Consider the following 15557-nt stretch of genomic DNA (forward strand, 5'->3'; position numbering starts at 1 on the left):
CAGAGGTTCATTTTGTAGTTAATTTTAAGTAAAGCTGCTTTGATCGCTCCTATATTCAGAGAGACAGAGGACAGTCGTGTCCTCAGTGGTGATGATCTCTGGTGTCCCAGTGTCACAGCTCGGGAACACTGGCAATGACTTAGTAATGAATACTTCAGATTGATTGGACAAGTCACAAATCACTCATAACGTCATCGCTTTCTATTGGCTGAAAGTATTCACTGTGGGCGGGGCTTCCGGGGGCGGAACTGATCGGTCCGACAGGAAGACTGAGGTAAAGCGACTGTTTTCACTCAAAAGGTAAAGAAATCTTCTGCTGGCGACACTTTCTATTCGCTTTATCCGTGTTTCTATGCTAGAATCGAGTTTTATGTGAGTTTCCAGAGACCAGCTGTCCCGAAACACCGAGAAAAGTTAGCACGCTCGGCGTTAGCTTCACCAGATGGAATGGAATCTGCGGCTAGTTAGCATTTAGCATGTAGCTCTGTTGAGGTTTGCTGTTGATTTAAGGGAGTTACAATCAGCAGGATGTCACAGTGGCTTCATGATGCGGCCTCACGTCTGAAAGTTTTAATCCGAGAGTGTTCAACATGCGGTTCACGGCCCAAAACAGGCCTCACGGATGAATCTTTATGGACGGGACAGCCTGATTTTTAGGGTGTGGGATGATTGCTGGTTCACGACATCGGGTTTGAACCTGAAACGATTCAGACACTGATCCCAGTCCTCTGAAACACATCATGTATCGTCACACATGAAAAGACATGTTTTCACTTGATGACATGTCTGCCCAATCAGATGAGTCCCTCTGCACCAAGTCCCGCCCACCAGGCAGACCTGACATCAATCCCAGTTCCCCCACAATTCCACCCCAGAGGTTATGGTGGCCTTTAGCACTGGCTCTGATACAATCCCACGAGAGTCGGCATGCAAGAGAAATAGTGTATCTGTTGTAAAACCACATTTAAACCAGTCCTGGATGTTCCCACTAGGGGTGTCCTCAGATAGTCGACGATTCGTTCGAAGGGGCCTGATTCGACTGCCAATCACGCAGTCGAAGCATCGAAAAAATGTGATTATTAAACGAGGACCATTCCATTCCAGCTGTATGGGGGTGCTGAATGACTGATTCTACATAGAATTGCTTGGTTTTTTTTCCCCAAATAAACATGATATAAAGCCTATTTGATATATATGTTAGCCTATCAAATATACTGTGGAAAAATTTACTTAACTTGTAGTTTTATTCAATATTCTATCTATTTAGTGTCTGTGAATCAACCACCATGGTGAGTGGCACAATCCCATTTTGCGCAGAGCTCCGTCACAGAGCAGCATCTCGGTGGTGATTTGGCTGAACTTTAAAAGTCTTACAATGTCGGAAAAAAACAGAACTTCAGACCAAGTCAAAGATGATCCAAGAAAAGTCAAATGCAAATTGTGTCCTTTCATATCACTTCACAACAACATGGCTTTCCACATTAAACGGGTCAGTAGCCAGATAATTGGGCTATTAAAAGACGGTTCTGTTACTCAATTCTCATTTTTAATGCTGACTTTTATTTCTTTTAATTGTAATATTTTAGGTTATTATTATATTATTATTTTTATTTATCTAAAAGGCTAATTCTATTTAATTTAGTGTTTGTTTTTGCATGGATGTTGCGCTGCGAAACGGACCGACACAGTGCAATTAAGCCTATTTCATTTAATTTGAGCAGATAATGTGAGAAACTGTTTAGCCAAAAAATGTGATCTTATCTGCAGAGATTATAGATACAAATAAATGACATGCTGTAGCCCGTTTGTTAGAAGTGGGTTTGGTTCTGGTCATTTGAACTATACTTCATTTGTTTGATGTTTAGAGTTACCGACACTTTGTTCCAGTCTGTGTTTCAGTGTGTAGGAAAAAAATAAGTGTTGTTTTACCTGCCTGCGCTGTTTTTTTTTTTGTTTTTTTATTATTAGTGCAATCAGGGCCGGCTGTGGGTACAGGCGCCCCGACGCTCCGTGTGCTGTGTGAGCACCGCTCTGCACTGTGCTGCGCTGCTCCGACTCCCCGTGGAGGCACGCTCTGCAGCATCCCCCCCCCCCCCCCCCCCCCCCCCCCCCCCCCCGGGGACACCTCTAGTTCCCACAATCCAGTTCTCTGTCCAGACGGGCCCAGATCAGCCCGGTTCAGTCCTGTGTCTGCCGTGCGCTCTTCCAGATGGCGGCCATCAGAAAGAAGCTGGTGATCGTTGGTGACGGAGCCTGTGGAAAGACCTGTCTCCTCATCGTGTTCAGCAAGGACCAGTTCCCCGAGGTCTACGTGCCCACAGTGTTCGAGAACTACGTGGCAGACATCGAGGTGGATGGAAAACAGGTACAAACACATCTGAGCCCGAACAGAATGCTTTCCACATCAGCCGTCTCTGTTTGAGCTTTGCGCTGTTGAGTTTAACACGATGCCGCATGGATTTGACGATGTTCAGGTGGAGCTGGCCCTGTGGGACACCGCCGGCCAGGAGGACTACGACCGTCTGCGGCCCCTGTCCTACCCGGACACGGACGTCATCCTCATGTGCTTCTCCGTCGACAGCCCCGACAGCTTGGGTGGGTTTCGGTCCTGCGGCCGCCGCGTCTGCCCTGCTCAGTGGTTAAAGCGGCTCCCTGTTGTGTCTGCAGAGAATATTCCAGAGAAGTGGACCCCAGAAGTCAACACTTCTGCCCCAACGTGCCCATCATCCTGGTGGGGAACAAGAAGGACCTGCGGAACGACGAGCACACGCGGCGAGAGCTCGCCAAGATGAAACAGGTGGGCGGCGGTTTCATATCGGCAGAGGGATTCAAACCGACGGTGACCCGGATCGCTTCAACCGACTCAGCTGGTGGTTTCTTCCAATCAGGACCCGGTGAAGTCCGAAGAGGGGCGGGACATGGCGCACCGGATCAACGCCTTCGGCTACCTGGAGTGCTCGGCCAAGACCAAGGACGGCGTGCGGGAGGTGTTTGAGATGGCCACCAGGGCGGCGCTGCAGGCCAAGAAACGAGGCAAGAAGAACGGCTGCTCCCTGCTGTAGAGCGCCGGGCGGGGCGGGGCGGGGGCGGGGCCGACGCAGACACTGCTCCCAGGAGCTCCGGAGCTGCTCCAGCTGGACACACTGTCTCCTCCGTCAGTCCTCGTTTCCTCCGTCAGTCCCTGCAGAGAGCCTGCTGGGAGCCGCCCTCGGCCTGGACCTGCTCACACACTCTTTACTGTCGGACCACTGCTTTCATGAAGTGTCTTATCTGACTGGGGTCAATGAATCTCCTCCATGGTTCCTGTTTGCACACACACACACACACACACACACACACGGTGGCTGTTGGTGGCTGGGGTCTGTTTCACAGAGCTGGTTGAACGAACGCCGAGTGTCTCGGAGTTGATCCACTCGGTTCCAGATCAGCTGGTTGGAGTTAGGTTGTTCAGCTCGCAGGCGTTTCCCCCAGAATCAAAGCACATTGGCCACAAGTATAAAAAGACGGCATCGATTGAGCCCTGATTCTACGAGTCGCCATGGCAACGGGGAAGCGGCTGTTTAGCCCAGAATCTGACGTCTTAATGTGCTGAGACGGCGAGTTGGAACGTGTTCTTATAGAGCAGCGTCTCGCTGCTCGGGTCAGAGCGTCGGTTTAGCTGTAGTCCTCTGCAGTCACATAGTAATGAGTCAACAAAGGACTTCTAGTAGAGGATGACTGCCGTCTCTGAGCTGCCGACTCAGCCGGCTTTGTGAATCGGACCCCTGGTGCGTCGTACTGATGGAAACGTCTTATTTCCTGATTTGATTTGAACCTTTAGCTTCTCTCTCGTTCCTGTTTTACTGCTTTCTCTTCCTGCGTGTTTTAAAGGACTTTTTGCACACTCAGTGATCACTTCAGATGCAAACGATGTCAAATTGTGAAATACAAGCTCCTCTGGGAGAATGGTTTTGTAAAAGAAATCTTTTATATGCATTTGTATGCTCATAGTGTCTTTTCAGTGTATTCTAAAGGAATAAAGTGAGCAGTGAATGAGTGTCTGCTCAGTCTCACTTTTTTGTGTCAGACCTGGACAGTTTCTCTTCCTTCGTTCAGGAAACTCTGCATTGTTTGTCGAAGGTGCCGACAAACACCATGTTCACTTCAGGACTCACCTGTAGCTTCTCTTTGCCTGACTGGCCAGAGAACCCCAGCTGTGCCCCATCTGGCCCCCATCCAGTCCCAGGGTCTCTGTTCTTTGGTTTTTGGAAAATGTAATTCTTTTTAAAACACATTAACTGTTTTTTTACATTAAACTATGTAAAAAGTGTTTTCAGGAAATAGGAACCCTGAAATGAAAGGAAAGCTCTATGAATACCAGAGGGTGGGAAGCATTTATTGAACATCTGAAACGGGACATTTGGCTGAGAGCAGCCGACATTCCCAGTGAGCTCAGAGCTCAAACCACTCCCTGAATCCATCACTGCTGTTTTCCTCTGCTTCATTCGGTCAGCTCCACCGTTCCTTCTCCAACTCCACCTCTCAGTGAGACGCCGAGCTACAGGAAGTGGGGCTGAAGCCTGTCAGCTGACGGTCTCTGTTCGGCCTCATGAATGACAGCAGGAGCCCCGAGGGACGGACCCCGGTCCTCCTGCGGGTCTGCTGTGGGCGTGGCCGGCGTCTCCGCCTCGCCCTATAACGTCTGGTGGAGTCCTGCCACAAACTGCTGGTAGCACGGCTCTGAAAAGGAAAGGCCCTCTTAAGCTGGGACTTCTACCTGGAACCTGGCGTGTCCTGTGGACCATCACGGACCTGTGTCGGGATCAATGAAGGAGTGTCTGATGAGGAAATCCAGAACCACCATGGCGGAGTTGGGTTTGAAGTCGTCAGTGGCCAGCAGCTCTTTCACCTGAAACACCGTCACACTCGTCACCGCGCACCCTGAAAGCCCTCAGGAGTGTTTCTGTAGAACAGCAGGGTGGAGGAATGTTCTCCAGGTGTTCTCTTGATCACCTGGTCGATGGGCAGGAGGTAGAACTCCTGCACCTCCCCATCACCCACTGTGGGCCGGAAGTCCCCAGGAAGCTCCAAATCGAAGACGAACTGGCTCTCTGGGAACACGCCCTCCTCGTCATCGTAGGTGTAGCTGGAGAGCATCAGAGGAGACATGAGAAGCTGCTTCAGACGAGCTGATCCTGGAGCAGAGCAGCATCTGAGGAGGAGGAAGCCCTGAAACAGAACCGCCGTAGAGCGTCGTCGTTGTTGATTGTGTTTCAGGAGGCCAGCTGATGAAAACTCACCTCACCGTGGAAACAGCACGAGCCCGTGCTGCAATGGCTGCTGGGATACACGCCTCCTCCAGACATTCTTTGACCAGAGTGTGTCTGATACCGACCTCGGCAGCCAGACCTCCTGCGGCCTGAACAGACAACAGCCAATCAGAGAGCTGACCGGCTGGGTGATGGCGGAGGTGGTCAGGGTGGAGGTGGAGGTGACGGTGTCGGCGTGTGCAGCCTGTCCTCACCACGTTGTCCAGCAGTCCAGGGTAAGTCTGCTTGGTGACGGCGCGGCGAGCCAGCCACATGTTGACCACGCCTCCATCACCCAGGGTGTAGCCGTTGACGTGGACCCCGTAGCGCTTCACCCCGAACAGACCTGTGGCGTCAGCAGCACCGTCAGCTCACCGCGGCGAGAACGGTACGCCGTGACGGACCTGAGGACGGCGGCTTACTGGTAGCAGCTCGCTCCATCCACATCAGAGGAACGTCGGAGAACTGCGGCATCACGCTGTACCGCTGGAACGCCACGTGAAGAACACCACAGGAAGAACATCGTGAAGAACACCACAGGAAGAACATCGTGAAGAACACCACAGGAAGAACATCGTGAAGAACACCACAGGAAGAACATCGTGAAGAACACCACAGGAACATCACAAGAACACAGCATGAAGAACACCACGGGAAGCTGTGGGAAGCACCAGAACCGGGTTCTGTTCCAAGGTTCTAAGTCCAGCTGTGGTTTGATTTAGAGTTTCCAGTATGAAACGTTTGCTAAAGAATCTCATGAACACGTGAGTTCTACTCTGGACCTCCGGTTCTCCTGGAGCTGAATGAGTCAGAGTGAGGAGTCCACATCTGGACCGGAGGAGCAGAACCTGACTGGACCTGAGCACATCTGGACAGAGAGAGCAGGCCAGCGGTGACTGGAGGCGTACCTCGTCCCTCCATCCTCTCAGACAGGTGAAGCCGTCCTGCTGCCTCAGGTCCTGCAGGACGCCGTCCACGGCCTCGGACCGGGTCTTGGGGGTGTCCAGGCGGGGGCACAGCGACACCACGGCTCCCTGTGGCGGCAGGAACACATCCGGGTAGCGGGCCAGGACCGGGGCCACGTGAGGGGGAACCCAGCCCACCTGAGCCCCGCCCACCTCGAAGCGGAAGCAGCGGTCCCGGCTGGAGCCTGCAGGGGTCAGGGGTCAGGGGTCAGGGGGGTTTCTGCTTCATGCTACATCACAAAATCCCTCACGTTTCACGTTTCCCCTTCAGAAATAAAATCACATCATTCCCAGAAATCCTTCAGCACTGATCAGGAGGAAAACAGGAGAACCACAGTTTTATGTTTGTCACTCGGTTTGTAGTATTGAGACCGGTCTCAGTCTGGGCTCGGTCTCTACCACACTTTTACTCGGTCTTGGGCACAGGGGACTCAGGGATTTACTGCGAGACCAGCCTAGACCACGGCTGCAAGACCAGGACTGCCTGTCAGCTGCAGCATCAAAACAGGCGTGAACATCATTTTATGCTACTTCTGAGAGACTGGTTTTACTTTGAGAGTAATTCAGCAAATATTAGCAAGTAGTGAGGACTTTTTCAAAGCCTTTCAACACAAAGTGACGTGTTACCTCTGAAATGTCTCCTTCCCTGAATGACTGTCTTATTGGACAGATGTGGGCCTCAGCCCCTGGACATTCCCTCCGTTAACATGAGACTCTCCTTCCAAACATGGCTTTTTAACTCTTGCAGGGTTTTGCCATATATTATTTCACTTTCTCCATCTTCAACATGTATATAGAGATGGGTCCATTTATTTAATCTTTCCAACCTGGAAACCAGTGTGTGCGGCGTTTGATCTGTACAGGAAGTGCTGTACCGATACTTCACTTTTAACTGGGAAATTACAAACGGATGTTTCAGCTGACACTCGTGTTCAGAGGAGCTGTGGAGGCTGCAGAACAGCCGCAGAACAGCAGCAGAACAGCAGCAGAACAGCCGCTGAACAGCAGCAGAACAGCCGCTCCTCTCGGAACAGACCTGCCGAGCAGAAGCTGTTCATCCTGCGGAGCAGCTGCACCACCTTCTCCGACCACGCGCTCATCTCGGCCCCGCCGCGGACCCGGTTCTGCCCGGAGACGACTGTCACTGTCAGTACCCGATACCCGATCCGTGCACGAACCCGGTTCGTTCCGGGCGCTTCTGCGCATGCGCCCGCTTGATCACGATCCGATTTCCGGCGAGACAGTGAACTACGGCAAGTCGACCTGGACAAATTTTGTCAGGGCGTCAGTCCTGTTTAAAGTTTAGGAAAATGATATACTGACAGAAAAAAAATGTATATATATATATAGATCTCTCTCTCTCTCTCCTCTCTCTCTCTCTCCTCTCTCCTCTCTCTCTCCTCCTCTCTCTCTCTCTCTCTCTCTATCTGTGTGTGTGTGTGTGTGTTACATATATAGATAGGTCATTTTAGACATTAGTATATTTTAGATATTTTTAGATATTTTAGATATTAGTATATTTTAGAAAGATTCATATTTCCTATTATCACACTGAGAAATGATCATTTAAACATCATATATTGAAAAAGCCATCAAGCCAATCTCTAAACGTGAGGCAAGGACAGGCAATTTTATTTGTAAAGCCCATTTTACAAATCATTGTCTAGAACTGATTTACATAAGTAACATCCTCTGCTGTATACGCTCACAGCCACTGAGGAAAAACTCCAAGAAGACTCTCAACCGGGAAAATTGGGAGGAAGCTCAGTGTGAGCAGCAGAGGAGAGATCCCTCAGCAGGACGGCCAGAACCATCAGCAGATGTGACGGACAAGAAAACACTTTACAACACAGCATGCAAAACATGGAGACTGCTGAGAGGAGCTGAAGAAGAGAGGGAAGGGCAGGGAGAACAGGCCAAATAAAGACTATCAAATAATAATAGCGTCCTCAGTCAGTCTCAGGGATGGAACACATTATGAAAGTTACTTATTACACAGTGATTTCCAGTTTATTCAAAGGTTTGCTTTGTTGTGATTCATTTCTTGCGTATTATTGACGACACCCACACCGTCTGTGTCACCACCTTTGTTATGTGGATAGTATTATCTGACTAAAGCAGAGCTGCACATCTGCTTTATGAACATTAACCATGAAAAGATGCTTTAAAGGGAATCTAATCACAATAAGCTGCTGAACTGGGAGGTTTTTGGTCTGTGTCACAACACACACTTCAGTTCAGCTAAATGTACCTGTGGTGAATAGAGGTGTAATTACATGCGTATTACAGCGTAATCACATGAGCGATACGACGTAGTTACATGCAAGATACACTGTAATTACGTGAGTGTTGCGTGTTACAGCATAATCACATGCGTGATAGGCGTAATTACATGAATGATAGGCGCATTTACATGTGTATTACAGCGTAATTACATGTGCAATACGGCATAATTACATGCATGTTGCGCATTACAGCATAATTACATGCGTGTTACAGCGTGATTACATGCGCGATACGGCGTAATTACATGCGTTAGAGCGTATGGCATTACATGCAAACACACATTACGTGATTTCAAAGTAAACATTTCTCCCACATACTGTTCATTTCTCCACAATACTGTTATAGTAGCATTCCATTAACCCTGTTCTCCATAAATGTCTTCTTCCAGACAGTTTCTCATCAGTGGTTCTGCAAGTGACGCAGTACTTGCTGACCTGGGTGGTTTTTGAGCTGTTCTCTTTCATTTCACTTGCTCATTCCAAGGTGTGGACATATCTGTGTTAAAGGACTTGAACAACTGGATTTCCAGTTGCCCTGACCAGGATTTGAACCGCGGTCAGCTGAACCAAAGTCAGTGTCCTCTACCACTGAGCTATCCAGCGATCCAGCTGTTACGATGTCTGAACAGCTGGATGGCTGTTCTATGTCAATTTCCAAAAATGCAATAAAATCTGTAAACCAAGCTAATTTTAACCATATTTGGAAAAGGAAAACACTACATCAGGAAAGGAAATATGATTAAAGGTTATGAGGTCTGAAAGCCATCAATAGGTTGTATTAATGTCACGATTAATTTAACTGGCTAAGATCATTTTGAAGAAATGAAGCAGTCTTGGTTTCACACCCCAAAACAAATTTTCATGAAGTTAGGAGGCAATAATCTGCTCCTCAGAAGTGACTCTCCATCAAACCATCAGCCTTTCATAGACAGGCATATTGGTATTGGTATTGGGAAATGATTTACAAGCAGAATTAAAGTCCCACAAGACCCCTGCGTGGAACTGCAGCTGTTCTGTAGAAAAACAAATCACTTCTCTTCAAAGCTTGGTCAGAGAAGTCAAGTCAAGTCAAAGTTTATTTATATAGCACATTTACAAACGGCATAGCCGTGCCAAAGTGCTTCACACAAGAGCAGAGAATAAAAATCATAACAGGAGAAGAGACAAAAGAAAAAAAAAACAAAAAAATTAGGACACAAACATTAATACACATCTCAAGCTCGAACACAAGGTAAGACCTAGCTGAAGGCCAAGGCAAAGAGGAGGGTCTTCAGCAGCGATTTAAAAATTCCCACAGACTCGGCTGCACGGATGTGGGGGGGGGGGGGGGTTCCCCAGCCTCGGGGCCGCCACAGAAAAGGCTCTGTCCCCCCTGGTTTTTAACCTGGTCCTGGGAACGGTGAGAAGGCGTTGGTCAGCCGACCGTAACGCTCTGGAAGAATTGGAGGGGGCGGAGAAGATCGGCCAGGTGGGGAGGGGCAAGGTGGTGAAGTGATTTAAAAAGCTGTTAAAAGGATTTTGAAATCAGGTGCGGTAGCGGATGGGGAGCCAGTGAAGGGAGGCGAGAAACCGGGGTGATATGAGCGTGGTTTTTGGTGGAGGTGAGGAGTCGAGCGGCGGAGTTCTGGACGAGCTGCAGGCGGTGGAGTTGGGTTTTATCAATGCCGGTGTACAGACTATTGCATTCGTCCAAGTGAGAGGTGACAAAGGGCGTGCACGGCCTGCTCCAACCCTGCCTGGGGAAGGTAAGTTTTAATGTTGGCCAGGTCCTCAGGTTGAGAAAACTTCTTCTGATGACTGCGCTGATCTGCTGCTCGAACTTGAAGGAACTGTCGAAGACCACACCCAGATTCCTGACCGCTGGCTTGGACTTCATGGCAAGAGGACCCAGGGCGTTGGAGTAAAGAGCTGGGGGGGGCGGTCTTCCATGCCTTGATGTCTGACATGCAGTCAAGCAGAGGCTGGAGAGCAGCAGGGTCGTCGGCCTTAAAGGGGAGGTACAGCTGGACGTCGTCCGCATAGCAGTGGAAGGAGATATTATATTTATTTATAATATCTCCGAAGGGCAGTAAGTACAAGATAAACAGAATGGGCCTAAGATGGAGCCTTGAGGCATTTTAAGGCTTTTTGTTCAAAATTCAATTTACTAGTAGATCTCAATATAACAGTACTGCTAATGCAATCCTGCGGTCTGTAATCAGGATGTCCTTATAATCTATTACAAAGTAATATAAACCCGTTTTTCCCTTACTCCTCCTGAACAGTCACAATATCACAAGTCCAAAACTGACTACCGTATTTCAATCAGATAAGCCTCTGTGAAAGAATTATATACGTCTATCTCAAGTAGAAATTCAATCCTACGGTTTTTCTCTAAAGAAGAAGTTGTGAAGCTGAGATCCAATTTTTTTAAATTTCCTTTTCACCAAAGGCAAGACAAGTTCGTTTCAAAACTGGGAATGAAATGTGTCCCTCTGCTGAGTTCTTAAAACTCCGCTTTGCAGTAGAACATAGTATTCTTCCTTTTGTGAAACACACATTGAAATAACAGAACATTATTTATGAACGTATTTTTTTGCCATGCCTTCCAGGAAGATTTGATTTACTGGTTATCTCCTAAATGTAACGATTTCTCTAGTCTTTCAAAAGACTGGCTCACCTGTGAAAGATAAAGGGATACTTCGACATGTTGGCAAAATGGCCCATTTAGCCCAATTCCTAGTCATTTCGAACAGCATACTTAACGTGTTTTGGGGTTGTTGGATTGTGTATTTGATGAGTTTGACGAGGGGAACCAAAAATATCATCCACTTCCATTGTGTCCGTCCCGAAAATCTTTCCCGACTCACCTCTGAATAAACAACAGCTCGCCCTCACAAAAAAAGTAAGTATGCTTTTCAAATGACTGAGGAATTGTGCTAAATGGGCCAATTTGCCAAAATGTTGAAGTATCCCTTTAAGATACATCAAATTGCTTTTAACACTATTGTTATTCATGTAAATTTTTATCCATAAAAAAAAATTCTGGAAAATAAAACCTAATTTTTATGTTTTTCATAAATAACTTTGTCAGTATTTTCATCTCTGAAATAAAAGAAGAGGAAATGTGAACGGAGCTGTGCAACCTGCTGGAGGACTGTAATGTTCATGAGAACCCTTGGCTTTTTCCCATTTATAAACTATAAGTATAGAAATTTCCTTTATGTATGTTTTTCCCCTTTCTTCCTTTATTTTGGTGTCTATACATACTGCCTGTTCTCCATGTGCACTGACTGCATGCCACCCATTTATTCGGTCTGCATGTTCTCCGTGTGTGCAGCAAAACGCTCTACTTGTTTTCTGTCTGTGTTCTTTCAGTAAGCAGTTTTCATGCTCCCTATGGTGCACATTTGGCATGGTCCTTCATGTCTGCAGAATGTTGTTGTGTGCAGTCAGCATGTTCTCCATGTGCGCATGTGCACAGGCCAACCACGTGTCTCAAAACATGTCCCACAGTTGTTTTTACCACCCTTTCACTCCTGAAGCTTTAAATATGAACCTAAAGCAGCTGCTGTGCTCCACTGCCTTCTGGTTGTCACGGGAGTGACAGAGGCTAAAGGAGACCCCGTCCCCCGTCCCCCGTCCCCACAGAAGCCTGGAGTGGAGCCCTGAAGGCGGTTGGTCCTCGCATTGCGGCACCTTCCGGCAAGTCCTGTAGCCAAGTTGGTCCCACTGTATGATCCTGTCCCTTCTGCTGGACACGACCAGCGAGGCTGAGGAGGGGATCTGTCGACTGGGCATCTCAGGTCCTCCAGAACTTCGCCCCGGCCTGTCCATGATCGCTCCAGATCGACGGAGCCAACAACAACTTGGCTGCAGCCCGTCGACCTCTGGCCTTTCAGACGAGTTGTGTACAGTTGCTGCAGGTTTCAGAATGCTGCTCGAATCACAAACAAGCTGCGACATTTAACAGTCTTTAATAAGCTCTGACATACACACACACACACACACAGGAATAATTACAGCATTTATTCTGTTCGAGTGAAATACAATAAAGCAGAGGTTACTCTCCAGACGAGGGCAGCACGATCTTTTCTGTGTCGTAGTAGTTCTCGCTTATCAAAGGGAGACCTTCTCTCTCTCTCTGTACGATGAGTCCTCGGCCTCCCTCCGGGCCCACTGCCGCATCCTGCAAACACATTCACACTCCAGTCACACTGATGTCCGCTTCCGCTAACCAGTAATCCTGATGTTAGCCTGAAGCTAACCCTTCATCCTGACGTTAGCCTGAAGCTAACCCTTCATCCTGACGTTAGCCTGAAGCTAACCCTTCATCCTGACGTTAGCCTGACGCTAACCCCAAGGCTAACCCTTCATCCTGACATTAGCTTGACGCTAACCCCAAGGCTAACCCTTCATCCTGACGTTAGCCTGACGCTAACCCCAAGGCTAACCCTTCATCCTGACGTTAGCCTGACGCTAACCCCAAGGCTAACCCTTCATTCTGATGTTAGCCTGATGCTAACCCTGAGGCTACCTCCAATGCTAACCGCCTCAGTTGGAGCTGTGGTGGGATTGTGGAGCTGCTGCAGTGGAGCTGTGGAGCTACTGTGGTGGGACTTCAGAGCAGAGGGATCGAACCGGTGGCCTGAGGTCTAGAACCTGCACACCTGAAGTCCACAACCGTCCACCATCCAGAACTGGTCCAGTACACAGTCCAAAGAAGGGCCACAACAACAATTTCCATTTGTTTCAGTCAGTTACAAAGAACTGAGACCAGGGCTACTCCCAAAACGTCTGGTCCTCTCTGGTTCTGCTCACTGGGACCGGTACCACTCCAGTGTGTCTGGGTTCTGCTCTGGTTCTGTTCCACCAAGTTCCGCTCCGTTTAGGGTGTTCCTCTGTTTTTCTTGCAGGCCACCGTTTGACTCACTCATGTCTGAAGCATTACCTTAGTGAGGATTAGAACGGCGCAGTGAGCAGTGAAGAGCTGGGAACTCACCTGAGATCCGGCAGGTAATGGATGAAGGTTCCTCCGATGACGAGAGCCACAGAGATGCCGAGGAAGACCCACCCTCATGTTCAGGGTGTCCTCCACCGGGTCGCTGGAGAAGCCATGGTAATCTGGATTCTGAGCAGACAGAGGGACAGGATTCAGGAGGAGACGCCTCAGAAAACACCAACACACCTGTCCACCACAGGTAAACACACACTGTCCACCACAGGTAAACACTCACCTGTCCACCACAGGTAAACAACACACCTGTCCACCACTGGTAAACAACACCCTGTCCACCACTGGTAAACAACACACCTGTCCACCACAGGTAACACTCAGCTGTCCACCACAGGTAAACAACACACCTAATATCAGGACAATCTTCCATTTAGGAATTTTTCAAAAAAACAAACAAAAAACATTACGAGACTGAGAAAGACGGCCTTTACTATTTTTCTGTTTTAATTATTAGCTCTTGCATCAAATGGTGACTGTATACCGCATGAGGACAGTGGCGTGGACAGCTCACGAGCTGAATGCTGTACTGGCAGTGCTGTCCTGAACCGTGTCTCTGTCCCCGCCCCCATCCGTCTCTCAGCGCGTCTCAGCGACAGGTGTCTGTCCGTCTGTCCCCCATCTGTCTCCCTGCGTGTCTCACCTTCAGGTACGGGCTGACCTCTCCGTGTCCCTCATTGCCCGGTCGGTGCAGTTCGGTCACCGCGGTGCTTCCGGCCGGTTTGGACTGGCTCACGAACCGGAGCTGCTGGCTGGAGAGCAACCGGGGGACAGAACCGAGCCGGGACAGACCGGCCAGTCTGGACAGAGGGACAACATTTTTATCTGCGAAGGAGACTGTTGTCCCGGAACCGGAAACAACTTCTCCTCTCTCTTCTCTTCTCTTCTTTGTCAGCATACCGCCACCTGCTGTTAGCACGAGGAAGGTCCTGGAAGGTCCCGGAAGGTCCTGGAAGGTCCTGGAAGGTCCTGGAAGGTCCCGGAAGGTCCCGGAAGGTCCTGTATAGGTTCAGTTTGTCAGTCAGGCCTCCCTTCCTGTGATCCCAGACCTGTTTGTTCTCTTCAGAGATCACCACTGAAAGAATCTGCATCTGAATATTAAATCCTTTAAGAACGTGATTGTGGGGTTTTGCTCCCATATTGAAAATATTCACATAACACCATTATTTGCTCGTAAAGCTGACTTTCAAAATGACAGCTAAATTAGCCAAACTCAAAGTGACCCTCAGTATTTTAAAAATGACTCAGTAATTCCTCAGCAAACCTTGTGCGCTTTCCTTTTTTTTTGGTCATTTCATTTCATTTAGTTTCCAGAGTTTTGATTTTTTGATTCTGTATATACACGAACAGAGGAGAGAATGGTGGCCATGCCCAGGAGTCTACTTTGAGACGTCTATATGATAAACTTATATTAGCAAATGATTATTAAGGTGCACAAAACAAAAGCTTGAGTATGAAAAGATGTAGTGTTATGAAAAGATGAATACAAAAAGCTGTAAAAATAAAGTTATGATCACTGAAAACAAAATGAAAGTGAAGCTGACAGTTGATTACATGAAACTCCCGCTGCTTCACCCTGTGGCCTCCAGGAGGAACTCTGTGAAGGACTAAACACCTGGGTCTCACCTTCATGTGAGAGTGTCGGACGATGCTTTGAATGAAGTTACAATGCCAGAGGAGGAGAGGGGGCTTGATTCTGATTCTGATGTGACATTTTGTCTGGTGATGGTTTTTACAGTTCAGTCCGAAGCTTCACAAGGCTGAACACCAGTCATTCAGTCAGTAATTCTAAACATTCAGGTTTTCCCTTCTTCATATATTTCTCCTGTTTCTCTGGGAAAAAAAAAAAAAAAAAAAATTATATATATATATATATATCCAATCAATACAGTGATGAATGTCATGATTGGAGCACAGACCTGACCCACTTGAAACCTCCCATGTTTCATCTGCTTCTTTTTCTCTTCCACGGCAAGTGTGTGTGTGTGTGTGTGTGTGTGTGTGTGTGTGGTGTGTGTTGTGTGTG

At 48.2% G+C, this 15557-nt stretch overlaps 3 protein-coding genes across 3 annotated transcripts; 1 reads left to right on the forward strand and 2 right to left on the reverse strand.

The window, feature by feature from the left end:
- Positions 1-227: 227 nt before the first annotated feature.
- On the forward strand, positions 228-4035 carry LOC115408884 (rho-related GTP-binding protein RhoA-C-like). Its single transcript, XM_030119848.1, is given in 6 exon segments — positions 228-300; positions 2210-2365; positions 2475-2595; positions 2668-2697; positions 2700-2797; positions 2889-4035. Coding segments are annotated over 5 exon segments (579 nt in total). The 5' UTR covers positions 228-300; the 3' UTR covers positions 3063-4035.
- A 330-nt stretch (positions 4036-4365) lies between these two features.
- Positions 4366-7452, reverse strand: tpk2 (thiamin pyrophosphokinase 2). The gene is made up of 8 exons (XM_030119842.1): positions 7290-7452; positions 6197-6438; positions 5711-5774; positions 5504-5634; positions 5280-5398; positions 4993-5125; positions 4792-4888; positions 4366-4719 (listed from the first exon to the last, which is right to left on the reverse strand). The coding sequence occupies exons 1-8, from the start codon at positions 7351-7353 to the stop codon at positions 4673-4675; spliced, it is 897 nt and encodes a 298-aa protein (XP_029975702.1). The 5' UTR covers positions 7354-7452; the 3' UTR covers positions 4366-4672.
- Positions 7453-12531: 5079 nt separating this feature from the next.
- Positions 12532-14444, reverse strand: ndufb11 (NADH:ubiquinone oxidoreductase subunit B11). The gene is given in 5 exon segments (XM_030119849.1): positions 12532-12675; positions 12678-12706; positions 13520-13585; positions 13587-13648; positions 14175-14444. Coding segments are annotated over 5 exon segments (507 nt in total). The 5' UTR covers positions 14430-14444; the 3' UTR covers positions 12532-12580.
- Positions 14445-15557: the final 1113 nt, after the last annotated feature.

The sequence above is a fragment of the Salarias fasciatus genome, chromosome 20 (assembly GCF_902148845.1).
Source record: "Salarias fasciatus chromosome 20, fSalaFa1.1, whole genome shotgun sequence".
NCBI lineage: Eukaryota > Metazoa > Chordata > Actinopteri > Blenniiformes > Blenniidae > Salarias > Salarias fasciatus.